Source organism: Lasioglossum baleicum, chromosome 9, assembly GCF_051020765.1.
Source record: "Lasioglossum baleicum chromosome 9, iyLasBale1, whole genome shotgun sequence".
Taxonomy (NCBI): Eukaryota; Metazoa; Arthropoda; class Insecta; order Hymenoptera; family Halictidae; genus Lasioglossum; species Lasioglossum baleicum.
The window spans coordinates 14,767,539-14,793,409 of NC_134937.1; the positions used below are offsets into that span (position 1 = coordinate 14,767,539).

The 25,871-nt window shown below is 45.1% G+C and overlaps 1 protein-coding gene across 2 annotated transcripts in view; it reads right to left on the bottom strand.

Moving 5' to 3' along the window:
• The window catches only part of Shrm (shroom), a 247,686-nt gene extending 243,745 nt beyond the window's left edge, over positions 1-3,941 (bottom strand). For both annotated transcript variants that reach the window (XM_076430995.1, XM_076430996.1), the window contains exon 1: positions 1,471-3,941. In XM_076430995.1, the coding sequence (XP_076287110.1) occupies positions 1,471-1,625 (155 nt within the window). In that variant the 5' untranslated portion in view covers positions 1,626-3,941. The remainder of the gene's footprint in view (positions 1-1,470) is intronic.
• Between the last annotated feature and the right edge of the window lie 21,930 nt (positions 3,942-25,871).

Genomic DNA, 25,871 nt, shown 5'->3' on the forward strand with positions numbered 1-25,871 from the left:
AATTCGTCTACAAAAATTTTGAATTGCATAATCGTCCGCAGTCTAGTACTTAATGACAAATTGAAGCACCGTCGCGTCGTCTCTACGCGAAAAAGAAAATTACTTGCAGTGCCCGAGCTCGCAACACCTTCCCACAAAGGACAACCCTAACCCCGGCGATAGCAATGAGCATTGCGTTTCCTGGTAGCGGCGGTAAAAGCAGTCGCGGTTTTTACCGTCGATCTTCATCCGCCTACGCACACGGCGTTCGAGTCGTCGCGTCGGCAATATCGCGCGCAGTCTCGGGCCGTTTCTCGAATTACAAATGATAATTAGTTTTCCGCGCGCTCGTCACCGTCTCTCGGATTCCGCGAGGACGGCTATTAGCAGATCCCTCGCGGGGTCTTCTCACGCACCGCAAGGACCGCGAATTCTGCAGATTGCTTCTTTCTGCTTCCTGGTTCGGCTGCGTCTCTCCTCATTCCATCGCGGGAGAGAGCAAGAGAAAGAGAGAGAGAGAGACTCGTCACCGATCAAACGGTGTGTCCCGTTGCTATAATCCGAGGAATCCGACGCGCACCGGGCAGATTAGGCGACGACAAAGGGTAATGGTCGCCTCGGGAGACGACCGAGCGCTGATTTACTCAAGGGAACGGGACTGGGAGCATGATCGGACACAGAATGCGACCCGCGATGCTATTGCGATTTTAGAGCGCTGAGAAAAGCGTCCCAGACAGAATGATTTAATTGTTGAGGTGCTCCCATGTCTCTTGGGTTCTAATATCTTTCATTCGTGATCATTGAGATTGTACCGAGACAGCCATTAGGAATTATTCAACAAATTCATTTCTTTCGGTATGTATTATAACGAACATGGCTAACAAATTTGTATAGCTACATTGTTGTTATTTCTATAAATGAATGTCTACAGGACCTTCATGCAAAATAAGAATTGTTTGGATCAATCGCAAGGAGCAGGTTAAAATTGTAAAGAGGCAATCATGAGGAATATCGTTCAACAAATTCATTTCTTTGTTGATGATTGCTGAAGTTCGTGTCCGATTTGAAAATAAAACTCAATGGTTAAATTTTAAAGTATACAGCTTTATATTAATCGATTATATAGTCACCATTCTTTTCTACAATGAGAAATAAAATCGGGCACGAACTTATGCAATCACCTGATATTACAAAGAAAATGACTAAAAATTTCATGTGTACAGGATCCTCAAGAAAAATAATAATTGTTTGGATCAATTGCAAGGAGCACGTTAAACTTTCTTTTCCCCATTAATGCTCTTAGATTGTTTTAATCCCTTACTGTTTGAAACTGCGCCGGCTCGTTGTTCCCGTCCGGGAATGTAAATGAGTTTTATTGCTCGGTAAAAGCCAGCGATAATATTCCAAACGTCCGTTCTCGTTTCACAAAAGCCCGCGACTCTCTCAGGACCTTCACCTTTCCGGTCGCCGGCAAACGATGCACTTCCTTACCTGTTGCACTGCCTCTTCAGTTCCCGCCGGATACTGCTGCGCGTGCGGATGAACCTGAATGCTCCGCTGCCCAGGGAGCTGGCTCTCTTCTCCCCTTTGTCGAACACCGGGAGCCACTGTTCCTTCTGCAGACTTCGCTGCGCGTTGTCATCCATGTCAGTCTCACGAAAAGTCTGCCAGTCCGTCTCGTCTACTACCTTCCCTGCCGATCTCTCCTACACACTCGCTCGCTCCTCTACCGATCGCCTTCACCGCGCCTTGATCACTCTCGAAGGAGCACGGAAAGGCTCCTCTACGTTCACTGGGCTCATGGCGCGGTGTATATCAGCCTTTAACCTCTAACGGGTCGGTCAGGCTCCTTCGCGATCTCTGTCCTTTGCCCGATCGAGCGATAAACGCGATCCAAGATCGACAGTCACTACGATTATTCTCAAACACGCTGCGCAGGTCGATGATTGGGTTCAATCGTCTTTCAGATTCTTCTTCAAACACACTGTTTCTATCGATGATCGCTGTGTAAAAAGATCTTGGTTCTCTCTTTGAGATACACTGTTCTTTTTAATGATCGGTGGTCAATTATAAACACTGGCGAACGAAATATAAAACCGTGGAGATCCTCGACCGATTCTTCTACAAACACACGGCTCCTCTCGACGATCGGTAGTCAATTACAAAACTGTCGTGCGATAAAACGTGGTCGCTCTTTGATGGACAGTCTTCGTGATTCCCCTTGAAAGATACTGTCCTTCTAATGATCGACAGCTAATTGCACCTGCAAGTTTGTCGCTTGAAAAACGAAACCGCGTTGATCGTTGATCGACAGTCTCCGAGATGCTTCTTCGAACTACGTTCCTTTCGATGTTCGCAAGCTAATTATGCCGTCGTCGCGAGAAAAACGAAATGTTGCCGATCCCCGATCGGTAGTCAATTTATAAGAAAAACGGAATGTGATTTTTAAGCGACAGTCTGGGTAATTTCGTTTGAGACACACTGTTCCTTTCGGCGATCGGTAATTTCTAAGATCGCTACAGCAAGAGCAAAACTGTAGCGATCTTTTATGCACGATCTCTATAATTTCCGTCCAGACACACTGTTCCTTTCAGTTGCAACTAGAACATCGTCACGCAAGAAACGAAACCGTAGCGATCCTCTATCAACATGTAATTTCTTTTCAGATACACTGTTCCTTTCGACGATCCGCAACCAACTATGAAAATTTTCTTGAAACGTTCTCCTCGATGATAGCCAGCGAATTATGATCGTGCGAAAAACGAAACGCGCTTCCGGTGTGCAGATCGCCGAATCGAGCCGACACCGCGATTTCCAGATTACTTATGCGCGCGGTTAGGTGGCAGGCCTCTGCGAATTACATAACGGCCGAGCTCGCACGCACGCAGCTCGGGCGCGTGTGCGGTGTGCACGCACCAACGGCCTCGCGACGATGCACCGCCACCGGTAACTCGTTCCACCGGTCGACTTTGTCGAAACGATCGGCCGATGATGCCACCCTGCACCTTACCACCACTTTCCGCCAGGAATTCCTCGAAATTAAGCTTCCTCGGCTAACGGTCCCTTCGGTCCCGTCTTCCTCCTTCGTCTATACCTTCTGCTCCGGTTCGCCGTGCCACAGTTTTACCGAATCTTCCTCAACACGGTAACGCGAGCTCTACGGTCTCGCATTTCGGACCCGGAAGATGCTTTTATCCGACGCCATTGTTGACGATTTGATATTTTCTGGTCCGAGACCTGGCGGTGTTTGTTGAGCTTTGTAGAGTTGAAAATCTTTTTCAGTTCGATGATGTATGCACTGTAGCTTGTCGAAAAAATTCAATGTTCCTCAGAATCAATCAGAGCTCTACGATCTCGCATTTCGGACCCGGAAGCTCCTTTGATCCGACGCCATTGTTGACGATTTGAAATTTTTTGGTTCAAGTCCTGACTGAAGAGTTGAACATTTTTTCCGTGATCCAGGTGCCATGCACAAATTCAATGTCGAGTATTATGGCAAACCGAGTATATTTGATTTGTTGAATGCACCATGTAAATTTTGAAGTTCCCCGATGCAGGTCTCACAGTTTCGATGATGTACCAGGTTTGTGTCACTCTGCACTGTGGTTTATCAAAGTTCTATCGCGATTTGAAAAATCCGAAGAAGGCCGAGTACTTTAACGAACCGATTAACCGACGAATTTAGGGCGTTGAACTCACAGTTTCAGGAGTTCCCGATCCAGTTCGACGACGTATCACTTTGCACTGCGCTCTCTTAAAATCCCTGATCGCGATTTTCAAGTGAAAATTGGAATTGTGACATAGAGTTTTTGGAAGATGATCGAAGGAAAAAGCGCGGGTGAATACTACAACGAACCGAGTGTCGAACCGGCGAGTTCGAGACGTTGAACGCGCGTCGGAATACCGGCGTCGCGTCGGTGCATCGGTTCACCGTTCGCGTTCACGGTACCAGCAGCAAATGTGGCCTCGAGTGGTAGCGCTCTGAAGCGACACCTGTGAGGAGACGCTACCCTCTTCCTCTTCAGCCCGGAGAGGAGAGCCTTCTTCCACTGGTCTGGCCTGGCCCGGCCCGACTTCTCCCCTTCTTCGTTCTTGCTTCTTGTTTATCGAGATAACGACGGGCCCGCGAACACCCTCGCCGCTGAACCTAGATCGTTAAGGGGCATCGTTCCTCGACGTCAGTGAAAGGAGATGCGATCGTCCGGGAAATTGCCACCACGACGAATTTCGCGTCGCTTCGCTGCACAAATTTCATCTTATTGGCAAAATTAGTCTCACAATCGCAGCTGTTGGATTTTAGGCTGTCCCGAAAGTTCTTTTTGTTTTTGATTAATAATTAATGTTTATCAATAGACTGCGGATCTTTATGTATTTCTGAAGAAATTGATTAGGTGAATATCAAGGTCAATGTTATATTATTATACATGTCTGAATGTATTTTTCTTGTCAAATGTAGTTTTTTTATGTATCAAAAAACATCGACGACCTTGACAACTCCACAAAAAAATAACGATTATTTTTTGCATCACAATAACCTGAAGAGATATTTAGGTGGCCTTATTTAAACGGACCACCCTGTATACAATATAAGCCGTTTTGTTTATTGATTGTTTTGCGTCGTTTCTTCAACTGCTGTAGTTATTAAGCGACGATATATATCAGAGATACAATATAACCCTTATTTGGTGTAATACCTTTCTACGAAGGATTTGGTGCTTCATCCGAATTCGAGGAAAAACATTGAGCATTCTACTTAAAAAACTGAAGGCGACCCTTGTATGTCAATAAAAAAGCAATCTAACAAAAAAACAAATTACAGAACTGTATGTCGCCCTGGAAACCGCGCAACATTTGTTTGAAAATCTTCTTCGTACAGCAAATAACTTAGGAGTTATTTGAAGTCAAAATTCAGTGTACCAAACGGAAAGTTCAAAGTCATTTTTTACATAAAAAGCGAGAAAATAAGCGAGTCTGTTTCTCAATGAAATCTGCGATCTCCGAGGAATCGATCGACATGTTACGGACATTGTTACATCCCGTCCCCATCACACGGCTATGCAAATGAAGCGGCGCAGCAGCTTTTCCATTACAGAGACACTTATTACAGCAGCGTTCCGCGAGTGGTCGTCGGCGTGCGACGTTAATCAATCACGTTCGAACGTTCCCCGTTCTTAATATACTTATTCGGCCTGTGGATAAAGTCACTTTGCGTTTTTCCGTGGCACTTGTCAATTAACGTCTCCGGCAGAGTTCCGTTCCCCGGTAAGAGCCCGTTCCGTCTCTATTAGACGCGAGAGGATCTTAACGTTTATTACGAGGGAATAAAACTACACGCGTCAATCGCAGTGATCGAGCAACATCCTCGCAATAAAAGCACGCTGCAATCCAGTGCAGCGCAGCGCAATGTAATGCGCGAACTGCCCGATCCCTTTTCCCTGCTAACCCTGCGCGCGACCGAGTTCGAGTTTGCGAGTTCCTTCGCGTTGGGTTTCTTGCGCGCGCTCTTGCTGCACCGAGGCGCATCCGTGTGCATCGTGCGTGTGCACCGAGCGGCCGCGATGCACCGACAATAACAGGAACGACAGTAACGAGCTGGGATCGCCGGCGATGCTCGCCAATAAGGCTCGAACTTAATTGCCCTCCGCTCTTGCCTCGCATTTTTCAACGGGCTCCGCCATCTTTCCAACGATGCTTTCGCTGGACACCCTCGGTACTTGTTCCTGATCCGCCAGACCGTCACGCGTCGCTCCAGCTCGGCAGAAATGAAAAAATAATCCTAATGAAGCGACAACAAGATCAGGAACAACTCTCGATGCAGTATTTGCAAGACATCTAGACAAAATTGAATCAATAATATTTGTATCATATTTTAGCTATCACAAGCCAATTGTTTCAATGATAGAATAATGCGTAAGACAAGGAGGGTCGAACTGTGCGACAAGAACAGACGTACATAACACACCAGTTCTCCAAAATTTGTTAATAACTAACAATTTAAGCATCGAACCTGCATAAAACTGAAATGGGAAGGTAGCCAAGGCTTCATTTTACATTCTACAATCTTAAAAGTTCACCAATGAGGTCTTTAAAGTTAGTGAATTAATTATGAAAATGTTACGTGTCAAACTATTCGAGGTTATAATAGTGATAGTAACGCTAGAAAAATGTAGCCCCCTCAGCAAAGAAGTTTCACTTCAGAAATCAGGGTTCTCTTTATGCAGAATAAAATTTATTCATCTGTATCGCAACTGGAGTGAAGTAGGTTCAAAATAATATAATAGTATTCTTCTAATGTTCTTACCATTTTGAATTATGCCCACTCATAACTGCATACAATTATTAAAGATTACGGATTATGCTAAAACAAGTATATTTGCATTATAAAAATGGATTAATCGAGTTTCACAGCATGTTTCACTATGTTTTGCCGCATTGTCTGTGCGTATCACTTTTTCCCCGCTATCATCGCTGTTCCCATAATTGATTCTTAAACCTAATTTACGACGGGTACGAAGAAATTAATAAACGGAATAAAACAGCGTTATTACTTCGGTTTAACGTCGACTGCAACAAAGAAAAATATTTTCAAGCAATATTTCATCGCAGCTTCATGTAAGCGTTCTCCAACGATGCTCCAGATTTCTTTCTAACGTAATGTTTATTAATCTCGAGGCGATTTGTGCGATGAGATTCCATGCCGACCCACGGCCGACACTATACTATAACGCAGTGTACAGTTGCAGCTTTTAACGGGATCGTGTAAATGTTTTCCTGCAGGAAATTCCATCCCCCTCGTTAGGATGCAAGCGAACTGACATTTAATTACAGCAATAAGAAATTAATGCACATACTTTTATGGGATTCGTTGCGGATCTTTTCTCTATGATCGATATTCGCCGGCCAGTAAATTTGGCTTTCAGAAGGGGAGAGAAAACGTGTGGGAGAGTGGGATCGTTGTAATATCCAAAATTATTGCAGTCGCATTCCAAGTGCAGGTGCAGGTGCATCGGCGAGGGATCGTCGCGGAAAGAAGACGCGAGAAACGAACCGAGTGGAATGAACTGTAGCAGCTTATCCGCTCGACGAATTATTGTTTCCGTTTTCTCAGTTGATATTATCGTGACGCAACTCGGTTATAGTGAGACCGTTCCTTCGTTCTTTAGCCGTGGTATCGCGTTGTGTCTGATCGTTGCGAAATAATTCGCTGATGTGAAAAATTTCCAGCGACGTTCCATTCAAGGCAACAAGTATTTTCGCGCGTCGGCATGCCGGCGCGCGGAATTTTCTGCACCCGTTATAACTAGACTGCGAATGTTTATGCAAAATAAAAATGCTTTGCGCCGATTCTAGGCACCAGCGTTTAAATGAAAATTCATAAATTGATGTTTAATATATTTTTTAAAAAATCGGTTTACACTAGAAGATTTGCCATCTAGAGACGCAAAAATTGGATTTTGAAATTTTCGCCTACGCCTAATAGTTTCGGAGATATTCAATAAGATGGATTTTCACCCCCTTAACCTGAAGCGAAATAAACCCAGGAGGGTTTAAAATGCTTACAAATAAAAAAAAATGTCGGCAGCTATAAAAAAAATACGTGTTAAATATATTTCGAGTTCTACATCATCCAAAAATTTCATTAAAATCGGTGTGTTACATTTGGGTAATATCCCTTGTTAGGGGAATACAATGTTAGTATAACCTAATATTATTATCCCTACAATAGAATGTTCCAGCACCACATGAAAATCCCTTGAGCCAGTTAGTCGACCACAGTGGCAACGAGCGAGCATCGGATCTTTACAGCATCGCTAAAAAACCCGGGTGAAATAAACCAATAAAGGATAAACGGCTGTAGCAACAGCAGCTTCGGTAGCATGGTCGACCTTGGCAGCAGGTAACGCAGCGTGGCAACCGGTGGAAAGAAAGTTCTGCAGCCACGGTGGTGTGTACACGGGGCGCAAAAAGGAGCAGCGATTACCGACAGATTACAAATGTATCAACATCGCGTAATCGAGAGCTAGAGCCAATACCCGAAGGTACGGCTGAAGCTGAGGCCGAAGCCCTCGGGGGCTCCGTTTCGAAAGCGGATGCGGATTTTTCGAGGCTCTCGGGCGGCAAGGCAGGCTCAATAGGCTGGGAAAATCGAGGAGCAAGAAGCAACACCGAGGGAGAGAGAGCCGGGTTCGACGGTGAAAACAGGTGAATAACGGCCGACAGCCCCCGAGACTCCGAGCACGTTGCGAAGTCGATCTCATGGCCGACGAGTGTGGCGAACCGAGCGCGGATGCGCGCTCTCCTCTCGTACGAGGATAGGGTCACGGTCACGAGCAAGGTCGCTGCCGCGATTCTGCGCCAACTATCGTTAGCTGCTCGTTGGTTCGCGCAGGGCATGCGCAAAAATCTAGGAGACCCTCCTGCGACCCTGGTCGGAACCATCTGACCCCAACACTCAGGATGTTCTGTGATACTCGTGTTTTTTACCCTTAGCAATCGAATGGCGAGGCGCCACTGTAAATTCCTGTACCATTATTCGAAATATTGTCTATTTTTAATCCATTTATAAACATTCAGGTATTGTATGAGGTATTATACCAATATCATATCCATAAAATTTTGGAAATCATAGGGAATGGATTCTACGTCGGAAGATATGTTTTACTTTGCCATGAACTGCCACGAACTTGAAGAATGGCTGTACCATTATTCAAAATGTTATTTACATTATTAAATATGTTGGTATCTAATCAATTACTAAACATTTATATCCACAAAATTTGAGAAATCATATAGGGAATGGAAACACATATCCTAGATCGGGAGAAATGTTTCATTTTCGAAATAATGAGTTTTCGAGGTTGAAACTGCCACGAACTTGATGAATCTTGTCCGTACAACGACCCGAAAAATGTTGTTCTTCATTCTCCCGTATGACTCGCTGTATCTGCAGCATTTGCCTAGATCCGCGCGTTCGCCAGCGAGTTTAGCGTCGCTCGTGTGCCCAGATTCAAGGTCGTGTTCTAGGCGAAAGGCTCGGCGCAAAAAGCTCATGCCTCCGGTCCCCGCCGGGAATGATTTGCGGCATGAAATCCCGCGTTAACCCATCCCCGATGACATTGACGTGGTCTCGCGCGAGCGATGTGCATGGTTAATAGCGCGGCTTGGAACGCGACGGCGACATTAGCTCGTTCGTACACCTCCGGCGATCAAAGGGAGCGGGAGACGATGCGAATTTACTCTACGTGGCTCGGCCGAAGATCATAATTATCGCGTGATTCGCTGTCGACGTCCGCATTGTGGCCGGAGCCCGATGTTTTCTTTCGCCTCTCTCGGTTGCCAGCGCGGGAAAAGGCTGGCGAACGCTTTCACGGGTGCGCGATCAGGTTAAAAAGGGTCGAGCGACGCTTTTGTCTGGTCGATTCGCTGAGCGAATCGTCCCTCGGGCTCCTAGACACCGTTCAATCCTCCGGGAGTAATTATCAGAAAGGATCTTTGTGCGAGATTGAAATTGTGCGAGTCGATCATAGGAAACCGAGCCTAAATGTGCCTTCTCTTTTGACAATCTGAAGATGAAGTGGATTGATTTCAAAATAAAAACAATAAACACACAAACAGACAAAGTAAAAATTGTCTGTCTTCATTGCTAGATGCAAAGCTGAATAATTTTAGAGAGTTGAAATTTTGTGTATAACGATTTATGATTCGTTCGATGAAAACAGGAATGCACTTACGCTCCATTAACAAAGACCGAGCCTAAATGTGCCTTCTCTTTTGGCAATCTGAAGACAAAGTCGATTGATTTTTACAAAAAATAAAAATTGTCAATCTTCACTGCTCGATACAAAGCTGAATAATATTAGAGAATCGGAATTTTTAGCATAACGATTTATCATTTATCCAAACAGGAATGCACTTACGCCCCATTAACAAAGACCGATTATTTTCGTTTCCTCTTGCCTCCATAAAATCCTGCTCATTGTTATCGATAGGGTTCCATTCTTAACGCTGCCAGTTTTGACAGGCCAGTCACGGTGTTCTCACTGACATCGAGTGCGATCGCGAGGTAATTAGATAGAGAATTTTTCTAGGCCTCCTTTGTCTCGATCGGAACGCTGACTTTGCTGAAACGAAGCCGAGAAACGGTATTTTGAAACGATCCTTCGGGCCATAATAAGGGAGTTTATTGTTCGAGAACGTTCGATGATTTTATGCGTGTAATCTTTCGCTCGTCGAGGAGATCGGTGATTTCATAAATATTCATAAATGCGATTTTTATGCCACCTAATAGCGGGTCCATGTTACCGCGGAGCTACTTAGTGTTCTTATCAAGCGTTGAAATCACCGGAGCGATGATAGCGCTCTCTGCCACGCATTCAAGTCACCGGAGCAAGCGTAATACTTGCGCGCTTGCCAGGCGTTCAAGTCTCCGGACTGATTACTATACTTTTTCTTTTTTTCACGTTGAGGTCTCTACTGTGATACTTTCGAGATCAGTCTTATCGTTTTGCGAGTGTTAAGGGGATGCTCTGGATTATACGAGTGTCTAAAATAAAGATTGTAATTTCAATTCATAATGTTTTAACTACAACAAGCACGACTTTTCGCTTGTTTCTGTTCGTTGATCTTCGAGTGTCGACGAACAGAGACCAAGAGAGACAGTAAAATCGTTAGGTTATTGGTGCACACGATCGACAGACAGTACGTAAAGCGTTCCCGTGCGATTAAGATACCGAGTTCATGTACTGGTCGTCGTTGCCGATGCATTTCAATTCGAGCGCGCTTACAAATCGTTTCCATCTGTCGCAACAATAAAACAATATCCGAACATTTTCAGACAAGAGGATCGTGAGTTGGCATATAAGTTTCGCGAGAGAGCTGTATCACTCTTTCTCTCTCTTTCTTTCTTTCTTTCTCTTGCTCTCAGTTTCTACCTTCCCATCGTATATTTCATATGAAATGCAACGGTCTTGTGCGATACACGGACTAAACAAAGGCACGGAATAGACCACTTAGTCCCTCGCGAATCTTATCTGCCGTATGTACCGCCATTATCCGGACCTTTGTGTCCCGTATTAGAGAGCCACGTGACGTTCCTGTGATTTACACGCATACCTGTGCTCCTACGAACTCGAAATCGGGACGCCGAGTGACACCTATCCAGTGCATCTAGCTTGATACCGGATCATTTTCGCATTTCAATTCGCTTTGTCTATCGGGAATGCAATTTCAGCATTTTTCTCGAGCTAAGTGGCCAGCCAGTCACTCGATAAACGTGTTTTCCGTAATTCATGGCTGCGGACGCACTTATGGGCAGTTGTCCGAGTTAAAAGAGTTGCCTGGGAAGTAATAGACTGCATTTGTGCGAGTTGCTATTTTTGTTGTTCCGTCGAGGGAAGGTAACGCAAGGGAAATTACTAGGTTGCTGTAACAGGGAATGTCTTAAACAGACAGTAAAAATGATATATTAAAATGAATCTTATTCACCAAGATTTAGAAAACGATTTAGATCTTCGAGATTGACAGTGCATACATATGTGTATTTCTCTCAGACATTTTATCTAACTTTCTTGATGTTTGATATAAACTTGCTCGTTTTGTTCTGGAACGTTCGATGCTTCGATTATTGAATTTCATGATAAACAACTTTCTAATTCGCAAAACATTTCGATACGCGATAGGCGTGGATTGAAAGTCGCATAAAAACTGACGGTGAACGTGTCGAATAAAATTGTAAACTTTCCTTTCGTTTACCGATACATCGTTAAAAAAAATTGAATATATTGATCCGAGACACATCAGCGAAATAGAAAGACCGGAATCCTGCCCGCGATTATTTTTATTTCACTGCAAGTATCAATAAATACGTGTGAAAAATCTCGATGAAAGAAGTTCAGCACGTTGCTTGAGAAAATTTCCTAAAAATTCAGAATACAGAATACTCGCTGAAATCTTTGATTCGCATATTCGAGAAAACTGAATCTGCTAAAAATGGTGAAAAATCGATAACAATCTCCGCGGCAACTGAAAGCACTTGACCCCGAGCATACGTCAGGCAAGCGTGCAATCAGCTCTCGCGAAATTCCGAGGCGTCTGATCGCGGGACAAGCGGATTACTATGAAAATCGCGTGTAATCGTAGCAGCGATGGCGACACGGCACCCCGCGGCGCAAGCAACACGTGGAAACCGGCAACAGCTAGGATATTCTAAGCGCGCTCGTGACAATGGAGAGAACACACCGCTCTCTATCGTTCCCGATATCGGGTTGCCGGGATGAATTTTTCACGTTCTCGCTCGTGCGTGCGCGGCGTCTCGTTGGATGCAAATAGAGTAACTGAACGGGTTTGCAAATATGATCGGTCCGGTCTGGATCTGAAGGGGGCCGGGCCCCCGCTTAGTGTGTCACAGGAACGCTTAATTCAACGTCACTGGCTCTATTATCGTTAATTTATTGCTCGGCACGGCGGACCGGTACCCGGACACGGGTTTTCCAGTTGAACCACGCCGTCGAACAAATTACTGAGTTCATAGAAAATTACGCTACACCCACGCCGCACGGTTTTTAATGGTTACAAATCGACGCGGCAACGAGGTGTCGTCTCCGATACCGAGAGGAGCCCTCCTAACCCAGATAAGGATACCGCACGCGTATCCAGCCGAACAGAACCGGACGCCGTGCCGCGCCGGGAAAAAGTTTCCGTCGATCCTGCTGACCGGTGTGCGTCCGACCGTAGCGGAAACGCTGCCTCTCCTTCGGCGTCCTTCTTGCTCGACTTCACACTATTTTTCATAGCGAACACTTTCGCCCTCGACTCCCACGAACCACGGCTCGCAGCCGCCTCCAATCTCATTTTTCTGCCGCGAGCGCTTCAATCGCTTTCACGCATCTCCATTTCAACTAGATTATTTTTTTGAAGACACACACAAGCTTGAACAAAATTTTTGTCGATTCTTGCTCGCCTTAACACCATTTTTCATAGCGAACATTTCCGCCCTCCATTCCCACGAACCGCAGTTCGCAGCCGCCTGCAATCTCATTTTTGTTTCTTTTCTCATTTAGCTAGTTTATTTCTTCGAATAGACACAGAAGTCCGAACAGAATTTTTGCCGACGATCAAGAAGGAATACGTTTGCAGTTTCCCGGAATCAGCGCGGAGAACGTTCAATTCCGCGGTCTGGTAATAATCGTCAGCATCCGGGAAAAACGAGGAACCCTGCAGAGGAGCAACGTTCCGGGGCGGGTATGCTAATCGACGTGAAAGTCATTACAGGCGAGGTCTTAATTAGTTCCATGACAATGACGCGCTCGGTTCCACTTTCACCGAGTGTGTGCGTCCGATCGGATCGGATCGGATCGAGGAGGCAAAATAAGTGGGCGGCCGACTTCCTATCCGAGTCCTGGTCCGATCCTTATCGAGATCGATCGCCGATCGATTTTCCGTTGGTCGGTTTCGCAGACCACGCGATATGTAACGTCTCTGCGATACGGACGTGGGACGAGAGAATGTTGTCCACCTCCACGGAACGAGCTTCTTCTTCCTTCGGACGTCGTTCGTAAAGAGAGGAGACAGCTTACAGCAGACGACTCAATGTAACCCTCCGCTGCTTTATTTTTAATTACGTGCGACCTGATCTTTCTCTTTCCCCCTTTCATCCTTTAACATATATTATACGAAAGCCTCGCGTACACTCGGCCAATTTTAATCACTGGTCTGCGGACTTTTATGCGAAGTAAACATTTTTTAATTCTTTGCATGCGATCTTACGTTAACACACTGCGAGTCTGGAAGAAGCAGCTCCCACGAAATAAATTCGCATAAAGTCAGCAACAAATCCAAGGTAAAAATATGCTCAGGGAAATAATTTGCAGCGAGTGTTTGCGCACGTTCGAGGACCATTCGTGAGCATGCTCACGGTCCCGAGGTTTGCCAGCTCCATTAGACGGTAAGTTTTCATGGTTCGACGTCGGTCACGAGTGTCGGCCATCTTCCTAACACATAATTTGACACGTTACAGTTACGGGGGACGGTCAGATAACCGTAAAGCTTTTTTCTCGGCGGTCCGGTCGTCGAACAGAGCAGCGCGCCGCGCCGGGTACACGGGACTTCCTCGTTCGGCACGGTGATTTATCTTGCATCCGAATAATCTTGAGAATCGGAGCAAACGTGACCGAACGATTCGAATGGCTTCTATCCTGGCCTCTGGAGTATGCAGGAGAGAACAAGGGCTGGTTGTACGTGAGCTGGAAGCTGTGAGGCCACTCGGAGGAATCGTGGAATCGTAGCCGATATTCTAAAAGGCATTCCCGATATGCAGACAGAAAACGTGTTGGAAACCCGGGTGACCGTTCCCCACCGATGTACGTCGAAGCTTCTGTCTCTCTTCGAACAAGAGAGACGAAGAGAGATGGAGTAAAAGAGATATTACAGGCGTGTTCGAGCGTTTCGGTTCCCGTGGCAAGGTGTCGGAAGGGCACGTGCACGCGAGCACGAGCTACGGCCCCGCACAGTCATTAAGTCCTGGTGCTAAGGACCGGCTTGCATGACGTCCTCCAGAGATCCCCTTGTCTCGCTCCTTCAATGGACCCGTCCAATAATATTTCATCTCTCTCGTATTAATTCAACCGAGCGGTTACTTGTTCATTTCCTGCCGAGAGCGGAATCGAGAGCCTGCGAGCGACCGTCGCGTCGTCGCGCGTCGGTGTCGATTTCTGCGAGTGCCACAGTCGGGCAGATGAATATTGATCATTCGAGACTTGCTCCATTAACGCTTTTCTTCTTGATCTGCCGGGAAACGAAAGTGAAAATCGTTTTCTTCTATTCAAGGTACATTTGCGACTGATTCGATAAAAAGACATGTTACCCCGATAATAAACTATGTATAAAATATTCTTCTTCGTCTTAGGTACAATAGTGGGGGACAAGGAACAAAGGAAAGAGGTGTTTGCCTTTCCCGCAACAGCGAAGCATAAACCGTAATTGCATTTTACGGGGATCCGTGTGCACCGATGCGTTAAATGAAATTAATTTCAGGTGTCGCAACCAGGTGAACGGGTCCAGTTCGGATCCTCGGAGGGATCCATCCTCTAGGAACGGTAATTACGTTCGAGCAGAATCTAACTGTCAAGCTCGTCGCCGTGCCACGGTCTCGAGGATGACAGGGAAGTGACATTTGACGGGGCTTCGTTTCGAAAGCGACGTTAACAAAGACGTGTCATCGACGGAATAACAGTCCGGCGATGTCTTCGGGCAAGTTCTCCGCTTGTTACCAACCTTCTGCTCTTCCTCTCTTTCCTTTTCCTCGCCGTTTATATGCATTTTCTTTCCTCTCCGTTTCTCCACGGTCTGTGATCCTTCTCTACGGCGCACGATCCTCTCGCGAGCGACTTGATGGATGATACGATGGCACGCACAACCACCGACATTATGCTAATTAAACGTCTAATCAATCCCTCGTTTATTCGTGCTTCTAACCACCGGGCCTGCGGATCGTAATTGTTTCGTACGCACCGGTAGCACGATCGTAATATTAGGTCGGTGCACGTGAAGCGTCCGATTTCACGGGGCTTATCTGCTTCGGATGCTAATTGGCCGATCAGAGTGAACATCGGGTGATTAGGTTTAGGAAGGTGTTGGATATTCGATGAAATACTCCAAATTATTGGAAATAATTCAAGATTGTAAAAATTGTTCTTGCGAGACAATCAGCTCGATAAACTCTAAAAAGCAAGAATCGAACAATTCCCGACGAGTTTCTTCTCACCAGAACGACGACGTGCGACGATTTAAAAGAATAGTCCTCTGAAAACGGAAGAGAAAAACAATGAATTCGTTCTCTGAACGTACGTTAACCTGTAGCAGCTCTGTCTCGCTTCACTGGCCACCGGAGCAATAATATTCGTGATCTGTTTTACACGTTCGTTTACCCGCTCGCACGCTTCGAAATCATTCCCGAGCGAATCTAATCACGGCCGGGCTGTCACGGATCGTTCTACCAGTGTGAATCATCGTTGTATGGATCGGATCACGTAACTAACCGCGGAGATATTCTGTCGTTAACGATACCGAGACGTGTGCTATCCACTGCTCATTTTCTCGCGACTGCCAATTGGATTGTTTCTTCCCTCGTTTATGATTAAATCTGATTTCTCAAAGAGAAGCTGGAAACTGTATTCTTCAAGAGCAGCTTTAAGTGTGCACTGCCACTTGTTTTTCGGTCTTGAATTTTTTTAATCTTTTACTCCAATTTTAATCGCGAATTAACAAGTCTCAGACCAGAACAACCGAGCCCGTCAAAATGAAAAAGTGTGCACTTCCACTTATTTGTCGTTATTGAATTTTAAAAATCTTTTACTGTTTTATGTTTCACCCAATCAGTTTCTTCAGAAATGCGTAAAGATCCGCAGCCTACTAATGACAAATTTCACGCCAAAAATATTTGTTAGTTGCGAACTCCAATTTTAATGGCGAATTAAAGTCTCAGACCAGAACAACCGAGCCTGTCAAAATGAAAAAGTGTGCACTTCCATCTATTTTTTATTCTTGAATTTTTTAAATCTTTTACTGTTTTATATTCCACCTAACCAATTTCTTCAGAAATGCGTAAAGGTCTGCAGTTTACTAACGACAAATTTCACGCCAAAAATATTTGTTGCGAACTCCAATTTTAAGCGTGAATTAACAAGTCTGAGACAAGAACTACCGAGCCTGTCAAAATGAAAAAGTGTGCGCTTCCACTTATTTTTACATTTCACCCATTCCACTGTTTTACATTTCACCCAACCAATTGCTTCAGTCTACTAATGACAAATTTCCTGCCAAAAATATGTGAGAGTTGCGAACTTCAATTTTAATCACGAATTAACAAGTCTGAAACCAGAACTACCGAGCTCGTCAAAATGGAAGAACTTTCTTTAGAAGTAGGTTTTCATTTGAAGATCCAAAGGAGAAAACAGTCCGCGCAAGCATCTCGATCACTACGATTTCCGATCGAGTATCGAGTGTATAGTCGGCCTTGAAGGGCTCGGTCACGAGAAAAATCGGTCCACCGGGTATGTATCTCTCCCGCCCTTCCGCCCCCGCCGTTTCAGCCTCGGTGCAACGTTGGGGGTGGGTGCATCGGCAACGTTGCACTCCGGCCACGGCGTCGCATTACGTTTATTAACCTAACCTTACCTTGCAGAAGAGCGCATACACACCAGAGAGCGTGGTCCTTGCACACGCGAGGGCGAACCTGCACCGGAGCCTTTCGCGATTACTATACCTATACCCCGCGTCGTAAACGACAGCGATCGCTTACTGCCGGATAAAGCGAAGACCTGTTGCAAGCCGGCCCACCTTCGTTCGGCTTTTTAATGGACGCCATTTACCGTCTGACGAATCCTCCCCGGATCGCTAATTTTTAAAACATCCCCCACCCTCCTCGAGTTTTCGCGAGCTTGGCGAAGTTCGCGCGTTTATGGCCTCGTCTAGCCTGAGCTCTCGGTAAAATCAAGACTTTAATGAAGTTTAACGCCGACAACGGTATCGCCGGATCGCCACGGACTTTATGGGAAGCGAGATTTTTAAGGACTAATTTCAGAGAACGATTAAATCTGTAATTAAATCGAACGCGATAAGGAACTTTGCGAAGTTGCCTGCATCGGATAATTTTAGAATGCCGCGCTTCTTATAAATAAATAGCTTCTAATGGGTCAGCGGAGTCCATGGCAGGCTGCACAAAATTGTAGGACATTTACTTCTCGGAATTAAATGATATAATTCCGCTTATTTGTAACAACTTGTTGCCATCTTTCAGATAACCTGTCAATTCCTATTCATCAATGACTCAAAATTAGCTGCTCATTTAAAACACGACAGAATTTTCCCTTCGACCTAATACAATATATCGAAAGGAAGAAGAGGTTGCAGATTCCGTCACGCAAAAGGATCGCCACGACAAGCGCATCGAACGATTTCATCTCGATCGTAAAAATCGAAAGAATTGCGAGGAGGGTTATTTACGAACGGACGGCAAAACGAACCGCTAGAAAACCGCTATTATAATCTAAATATATCCGCGCGATCGGTCTTATCGTTTTTCCATCGAAATTAATTATTTTCTTAATTGGATACCAGGCCGATCTATTTTCGTAGATCGGCCGGCAAAAGAGAACCGAATGACTTCATCAAAAATCGAAACGCCTGGTTTCTTGTAACACGTAATTGTCGAAAACAAAAGGACGGGGACTTTGTTCAGACTCCGGTCGAACGATAATAGACTATTTTCCTTGAAACCATAATCCAATCAAGAGCGCCCGGCTCTGGCGACCATAAGTTCGAGATCACCGAGCGCGGCGGCGCGCGGTTCTCCCGGTTTTTCCTTTCTTCTTTTTGTTTATTTCTTTTTTATTTTCTTGCGACCAGGTAAACTTCTCTCTCTCCCGGCGCATTCAAAGCAAGATACTTCTATAATCTTCGGCGAGGGTATAATTTGCGGGCGATTTCGCAAGGAGGTTTCGTAGACGCCCAAGAACAAGCGAACATATTAAGGAATACGGCACGAGCATCGCGATCAGCCGTATCTTAATCCTATTAGTTCTCGTGGGATGAACTTAACAGAGAAATGATAGAGATTCGAGGCAAGTCGGGCCGAGATAAAGCCCAGGTGGATCCTACGATGCCGATGAACGCTGTCCAGTCGAAACGCTCGGACTCCATAGTCCTGGAATATATGGGACGCTTTATTTGGTCAGGCACATTCCTATTCTGACGGAGAGTATGTAAAAGTACTCGTTACCCAGCTCCTTTATTTTCGTTAAGGAACGTACAATTCTTTAATGCTTCGCTGGTTATGTGGCTTCGTGCGTGTCTTTTTGGAAGAATTTATAGACTACCAGCTGCGGACTTCATTTTATTCGAAACGCAGAATTAAACGTGGCTTTTCCAGTCTTTTTGGAAGAATTTACGAACTACGAGCTGCGGACCTCATTTTGATTGGAACGGAGAATTAAATGTAGCTTCTTGCGCGTCTTTTTGGAAGAATTTATAGACTACGAGCTGCGGACTTCATTTTGTTTGGAACGGAGAAATAAGTGTAGTTTTTTGAGATTGTATTTGGAAGAATTTATGAACTAGGAAATGCGGACTTCATCTTGTTTCGAACGGAGAATTAAAAGTAGCGTTTTGAGCATCTTTTTGGAAGAATTTATAGACTACGAGCTGCGGACTTCATTTAAAGATTTTTATAAATCCTTTTCATAGCATTATTGTGCACTCCCTCCCCGAATGAAACCATTTTACCACGCTTTTTTTTAGTGACTAATTTACTTTCATCGAACTAATCGTTTTTGGCAACCGCAACTTCCAAGCAGTGAACCCAGCGCAGGGATAAAGGAAAAAGAGGATTACGAGCGAACAAGAGGGAAAAGGGAAGAGGAAGGGCGCCAGGAACGTAAGTCGCGGGTCCAGGACCCTCCCCGGTCCCCGTGGCAACATCTGTCAACCAGGTATATATACCTGACAGGCCGATAAACTGGCTGACGGAGCCATGGACCCGCCTTGCATTATGCAACCGAGGCGCGCCGAGCTTTTCTTTTCAAGGTGTTCAGGAGAGGCGGCTCTCTACTACGGCAGGAAGGCAAGAGAAATAAGAAAGAGAGAGGAAGAAAGAGAAGAAGCAGATAGCCATAGCCCCTTTCGTACCTTCTACCACCTGCGGCTACGAAAGGGCCACACCGCGAATATTATTATCCGGGTGCAGACACCGAGACCAACAGAGATCGAAGAATCTTCTCACCTTCTCCCACCCGGGGAGCCTTGAATTAATTGTCCTAGCGCGATGCACCCATTAAACCCCTCCTACGTGATCCAGCCGAGCTGTGCTCCCTCTTCAGGATCTCCAACCGCCTCTCACACGATTAATCTTGCTCGCTCGGATGATCTAAAAACAATTTTATTCGACTCGAATCTTATTACCGTGTACCGTCCGCCTTGGATCACTGAAATCAATGTTCCTTTGGTTCCTTTACGATTGTTTTATCTTTTCAGACTGAAGCCCCAAATTCTGCGGAGAATTTTATCGAAAATTTTTTAAGTGGATCTGGAGAATTGTTCCTGCAGGCAATTTTATTTGATTCTAATATTGTTTTATTTTATTGTCGATCTTAGATATACTTGAAATTCCCAACGAAGGTGTGGATTAATTGTCCCAGCGCGATGCACCCATTAAAATCCCTCCTACGTGATCCAGCCGAGCTGATCCGGAGGATCTACAGCCGCCTCTCGCACGATTAATCTTGCTCGCATTTATGAAAGAAAATTCCAATTACGATTTCGAGCTGCTCCTCGGTCGCGCTTCCTCCGGGAACTGGTTCAGCTTCGGAGAGATATACCTGGTTCTTGCATACTAAATGCACAGGTTTTTACAGCGAAAACACTGGAACTAAGGCAGCACGAAAAACTCGTTCTCGGAACCAGAATTTTCTGCTGTACGATTATCCAGATTGCGATGACACATTCGTGGCGAATTATTCAATGAGTTTATAAAGTGCAAGAGTTTCGTTAGATGCTCGTTTAGTGCTAATGAAACCGGAACTGCAATGTTGATCCTTCGGTAATTGCGTTTTTAATCATTGAACGAGTAAGAATACGTTCTTCTTCTAGAGGTGCTAACATGTGAGATTACATAGAATAATTTTAACTTTGATATCAAAATTTTTAATTGTGATTTGCATATTTAGAAGCTGCCAGACTCTTTTACAGAAGATCAACGCTTTCGATTAAAAAATTTGGAAGCTGCCAGACTATTTTACAGAAGATCAACGTTTTCCATTGAAAAATTTGGAAGTTGCCAGAATCTTTTACAGAAGGTCAACGCTTTCCGTTGAAAAAATTTGGAAGCTTCCAGAATTTTTTACAGAAGATCTTTTCAGCAAAGCAGGGTCGAACATTCAGCATAGTTTGCAGCGTGCCGAATCAATGGCGGTTCCACGCTCCAGCTCTCGGCGCTCCCAAGACGGAAACGCGAGGATGCTCGCGCGCCAAGTGTATGATTATTGTAGTTCCTCGAATGGAGGCGATAAGACGCATAGTTCGTTGCCAGATAGCCTGGCCTCTTGCCGTTATCGTCCGTTGTTTAGCAGGTTCGAAACGATTTCCGGTGTGCAGTTTGCGGTCCAAGCTCCGTTTCGTTTCGTTTTGCTCCGTTCACAATCGAACGATTCCGCTTCCCGATGAATATCTGGTCCTCAAAGGGAACCATAAATTGGGAGTATTATCTGGTTGGCAACGGGTTGAACGCCCGAACAATGCTCGAACGTTACCGATTCCTTGGGAAAACCGATTACCATGGCGAGAGCGGACGTTATGATTACAACTTTTGCATAAGAAGCCCGCCGCGGAATAGATAACTGCGGGATGATACAGGTGTGAAAACCGCCTACAGGCGTGTAAACCGCCGCCGCCAATCTCGGCTAACAATTTCGAATTATCACATTACACAGTTTTCTAGCCGAGAAGCGCGGCAACGGCGGAATTGCGCGCGGTGATTACGGGTTGCGAATCGTGCCGCGATTTTTCCTGCTTTTTTTCTTCGCGAACAACCATTTGACACCGTTCGAGCACCATAGAAGATCATCAGCGGCCACGGGGACGGCCAATGGCCGCCTCCCCGGCCAAATATGGCCGACTGTTTCGACATCGCCGAGTAAAAACCGCCGGGAAGATTCTCAACCAGAAATTTTGACCTCAAGTACACTTTAGATAAAACGCTTAAAGAGACAGAACAATATTGAATAAAAATCATAGTACAAAAGAGTAAATAAAAATACAGCGAATTCTATCCACCAACAAATTAAAGTATTTTTTCCATGGCTCTATTTACTCGATTAACTCCTTGCCGTAACATTTTCTTACAGTTACAAAAATGTCGTAGAAGAGAAAAGAAAATTTATATTTTTTGTATAGCTACATTTACTTGAATGCTTTCATATTGATTACAAACGAATCAAATTTGATTTCATCTAAGAAGAAAGGCGTAGCATTCATATTTATTGGACTTTATTTAAAATCTTCATCACGCGTGTGACTCGATAAATTAGGGAAAGGGGTTAAGACAAAAATGGTTCCAGAGACTGAATAGGGGATCCCGGGAAACTGTACTAACAACATGGAGGAGTGTGGCGGGATTGTCCGACTAGGTGAGACAATTCCAGGACACCGGAAACGCGGTGGAAAAGCCCGGAGCGATGGGGGTAGAAGGCTTTAACGCTCGAACAGTCGCTTTGTTGTCAGTGATTTATGGGGTCTTATAGGAGGCACGGAGATGCCGACTGTCTGGTGTCATGGCATTTCGTATCGCAGTCACTTCGCTTCCGGGGTGTCGTGAATCAAGCGAACACGTCGCGACCAGCGCGATTATACGACCTCGCGCGCAGGACACGTAGGGCCGTAGGTACCTTCTCTTCCCCGAGCTTTATAGTAGGTATACATCTGTAAAAGATCGGTACGTTCGTCCAGTCCATTTATTGCCGGTGCCCAACAGTTTCTACGCTGCTCTCCCGGCCTGAGAACGACCGAAGATTTACGAAGCGCGGCCGCGTATCGAGTATCTAGCGAAGATGCTCTTTTTTCCGAGGGCTACGATGCGCCCCGTGGTGGGAGTTGACCGATCGCTTCTTCATAGTTGTCGGTAGAATCACTATCTTCAACCCCTGCACTCTGTTCGCATTCGTGCCCTCCATTTTTAAGAAATTTCATTTCTTCGCGCTTCTTGCTGATTTTTAGGTTTCGAGCTGGGAAAATAAATTGTCTCAAAGCACTCTTCAAATATTTTAAATATTTCTTTTAATCTTCTAGTAACTTACTACGGAGATTCGAAATTCGAAGCTTCGAAACTTCGATTCTCATCACTGGACTGCGGATCTTTATGCAATTATGGCTTTTGAAAATTATAAAAAAATTCAAGTATACAAAATATGACAGAATTTAGTACGATTTTAATTTATTTCAGATCTAACAAGACTACTACCACGGAAAATAAAATTCTATTTCATTGCACTTTCTTAAAGTTCGTCTACAAAAATTGAAAATTGCAAGAACATCCGCAGTCTACTCACCGCCTTCGAAGTTTCTGAAATCGAAGCTTCAAAATCTTCGATTTTCGAAGGAAAGCAACGGCCCTAACATAAAATTGTGCGTAACGGGACGACGAAATTTTGGCTGCATTCGAGGGCCGAGTTAATTGTTCACCGTTCGTTGAACATAACATCGAGCTATTTCGGGACCGCCGAGTCACACTGACAGCAATCCCGTGTCTGGCAGGTGGGCAACCAGAATAAATTCGTTTCGCAAGCACGAACAATAAACGCGTTTGGGCGTTTAACGCGCATTATGGTGTCCCATAAAATATCCCGGTGTCCAGACTGAGTCGTCTCGTGTGCTTCATCTCTCTGATTCGTTCTGTTAGAGGATGTACAGGGTGTCCCATTGTGCTAAACATCTTGCACAATTCCCCGAAACCAATCTGAGATAAAAATCAAAATAAAGAACAGGACACAGTGTGGTACAAAAAATCAGTCAATTTATGAAATTGCCGCAGATAATTTCGTTGGGCGTCGGATGACACGCAGATTCGTATTACTCAACCGTTAAGTCCGTGATTACACGACTTCGACTCGTGTCCACGGAATCCTGTTCTACTCACGCTGCTCCAGATCATTCTTCACTCTTTCAGCTTTCGTTTTATAACTTTCTATCATACATTACTGTCCGGGGAACATCCGGCAATATACTCCGGATTGAAACGATGCGCTAATAATATCGCTGTTTGTTAATGAAGTCACTGCTCGGGACGAGCAGAGTCAGTCTCCTCGAATCTTCTTTAAGATTAAAGAAGAACGGTTTTTAACCGTGTCTTCAATCTCCATTGGGATCGAGCCGAAAAATCAATTCGAGCCTTCGACGTTCATTAGAACCAAGCCAAAGGATCAATCCAAGTCCTGAATCCTCTTCAGGACCAATTCAAAAAATCAAGTTGTGTTGAGTCTTTTATTAGAATCAATTCAAAGAATCAAATCAAGTCTTGACTCTTCATTACAATCATTCCAAAGAATCAAATCAAGTCTTGACTCTTCATTACAATCAGTCCAAAGGATCAATCCAAGTCCTGAATCATCTGCAGGACCAATTCAAAAAATCAAGTTAAGTGTTGAGCCTTTTATTAGAATCAATTCAAAGAATCAAATCAAGTCTTGACTCTTCATTACAATCAGTCCAAAGAATCAAATCAAGTCTCGCATCGTCCACAATAAGCATTAAAAGAACCAGAGCTGCACAACCTACTGCAATCACTGCACAGCTCACGCTTTATTTCGAAAAAAACCTAAAACCAGCTCGACTGTATTGGAAACGTGTCTGAACGGTTTCTTCATCGACGTTCATTGGCGAGGAGCCTTAAATCTTGGCTTTATTCGGAAGTTGATCTAAAGTGGTAAGGCAACGAGTAATCTCCGACTCGTTGAAACTGGACGTTGTAGGCGTCAATCGTAGGCTAACCGATCCCTTGGATTAAACTATAGGAGAACGATGAGAAGAAGAGGAAGAAGAAGAAGAAGGAGAAGGGGATAAATGAAGTTGAGCATGAGAAACGATCAACGCGGCCCTCTAAGAGAATCCCACTGCTCCACGGTTCCTGCATTTCCGAGATACGCTTTTATGGCTGGCGGTGCTCGTGCACGCGTCTCCAGTTTCACGTGCACGCGCAATAACGAGCGGGTACCGTAAAGGGTAGACTCGCGGAAAACCAGATGATCTGTCTGCCGAACGCCGCATAATCCGCCAAATCCTCCAAACCAACACCTACAATATTATAAAATTCACCAACGATTTTGCATTTGATAGATTAATTTATGTATTAATTTCTTGAGAGAGGGCACCTCACCAAGCAATAATAAGTTGCTTCATGATCTGTCTGCCGAACGCCGCATAATCCTGCAAATCCTCCATCTGTGTGATCCTCCAAACCAATTCCTACAACATTACAAAATCACCAACAATTTTTCACTTGATGGATTCTTCCTTGTATTAATTTCTCGAGAGAGTACCTCACCCATCGGCATCGTTATAACAATTTGCTTCGACTAGAGTGAACCTCGATCTTCCAAACCAACATCTACAACATTATAAAAAATTCACCACCAATTCTGCATCTGGTGGATTAATTTTTCTATTAATTTCTTGATAGGGTACCTCACCGATCAACGTCGTCATAATTATTTTGCTTCGACTAGAGCGAACGTCGATCGGTCGTTCATCGCGGAGGACGTGGGCGTCGATCGTGCTTGCGTCGAGCAATCAGCCGGCCATCTTCTAGATCACGGTGCGGGATCCATCAGGATCCTGAAACTTGAAAGAATCGAAGGTGGAGAACACGTCGCACGAGCGTGCCCCGGCAGTTTCTACGATTCCCACGCCCACCATCGCATCTTCGACCGCAAAAGCAAGAGAGAGCACTTCACTGCCATAGCGGGGCCCCTAACCACTGACATTACGTCTGAAAAAGCCGTCCATGAGCCGATTCCATCGTCGTCGTGGTCTGAAGCCGGGGCCTATCGTTTCTCCTAGAAAATGGGCCCTTTGATTTCGCTCGGGCATCCTCTTAAACGATCCACCGTAGTCTAGATCCTATCCGATGATCTTACTCGCTCGCGCGCGCGCGCGCGCACGGGGACCCCTGTCTTCCTCTTCTTTAGCCAGAAAATATCTATGCACACCGTTCTGCATACAAAGTCGACGTTATGCAACCGGCTAGCGGGACCACCGATGAAATTACGATTGGTTCCGGGGTGGGAGGATAGTCTGGACGACGGTTACCTGGACAGAGATCAGAGTATCACCTGGTAATTGGTCGGTTCGAA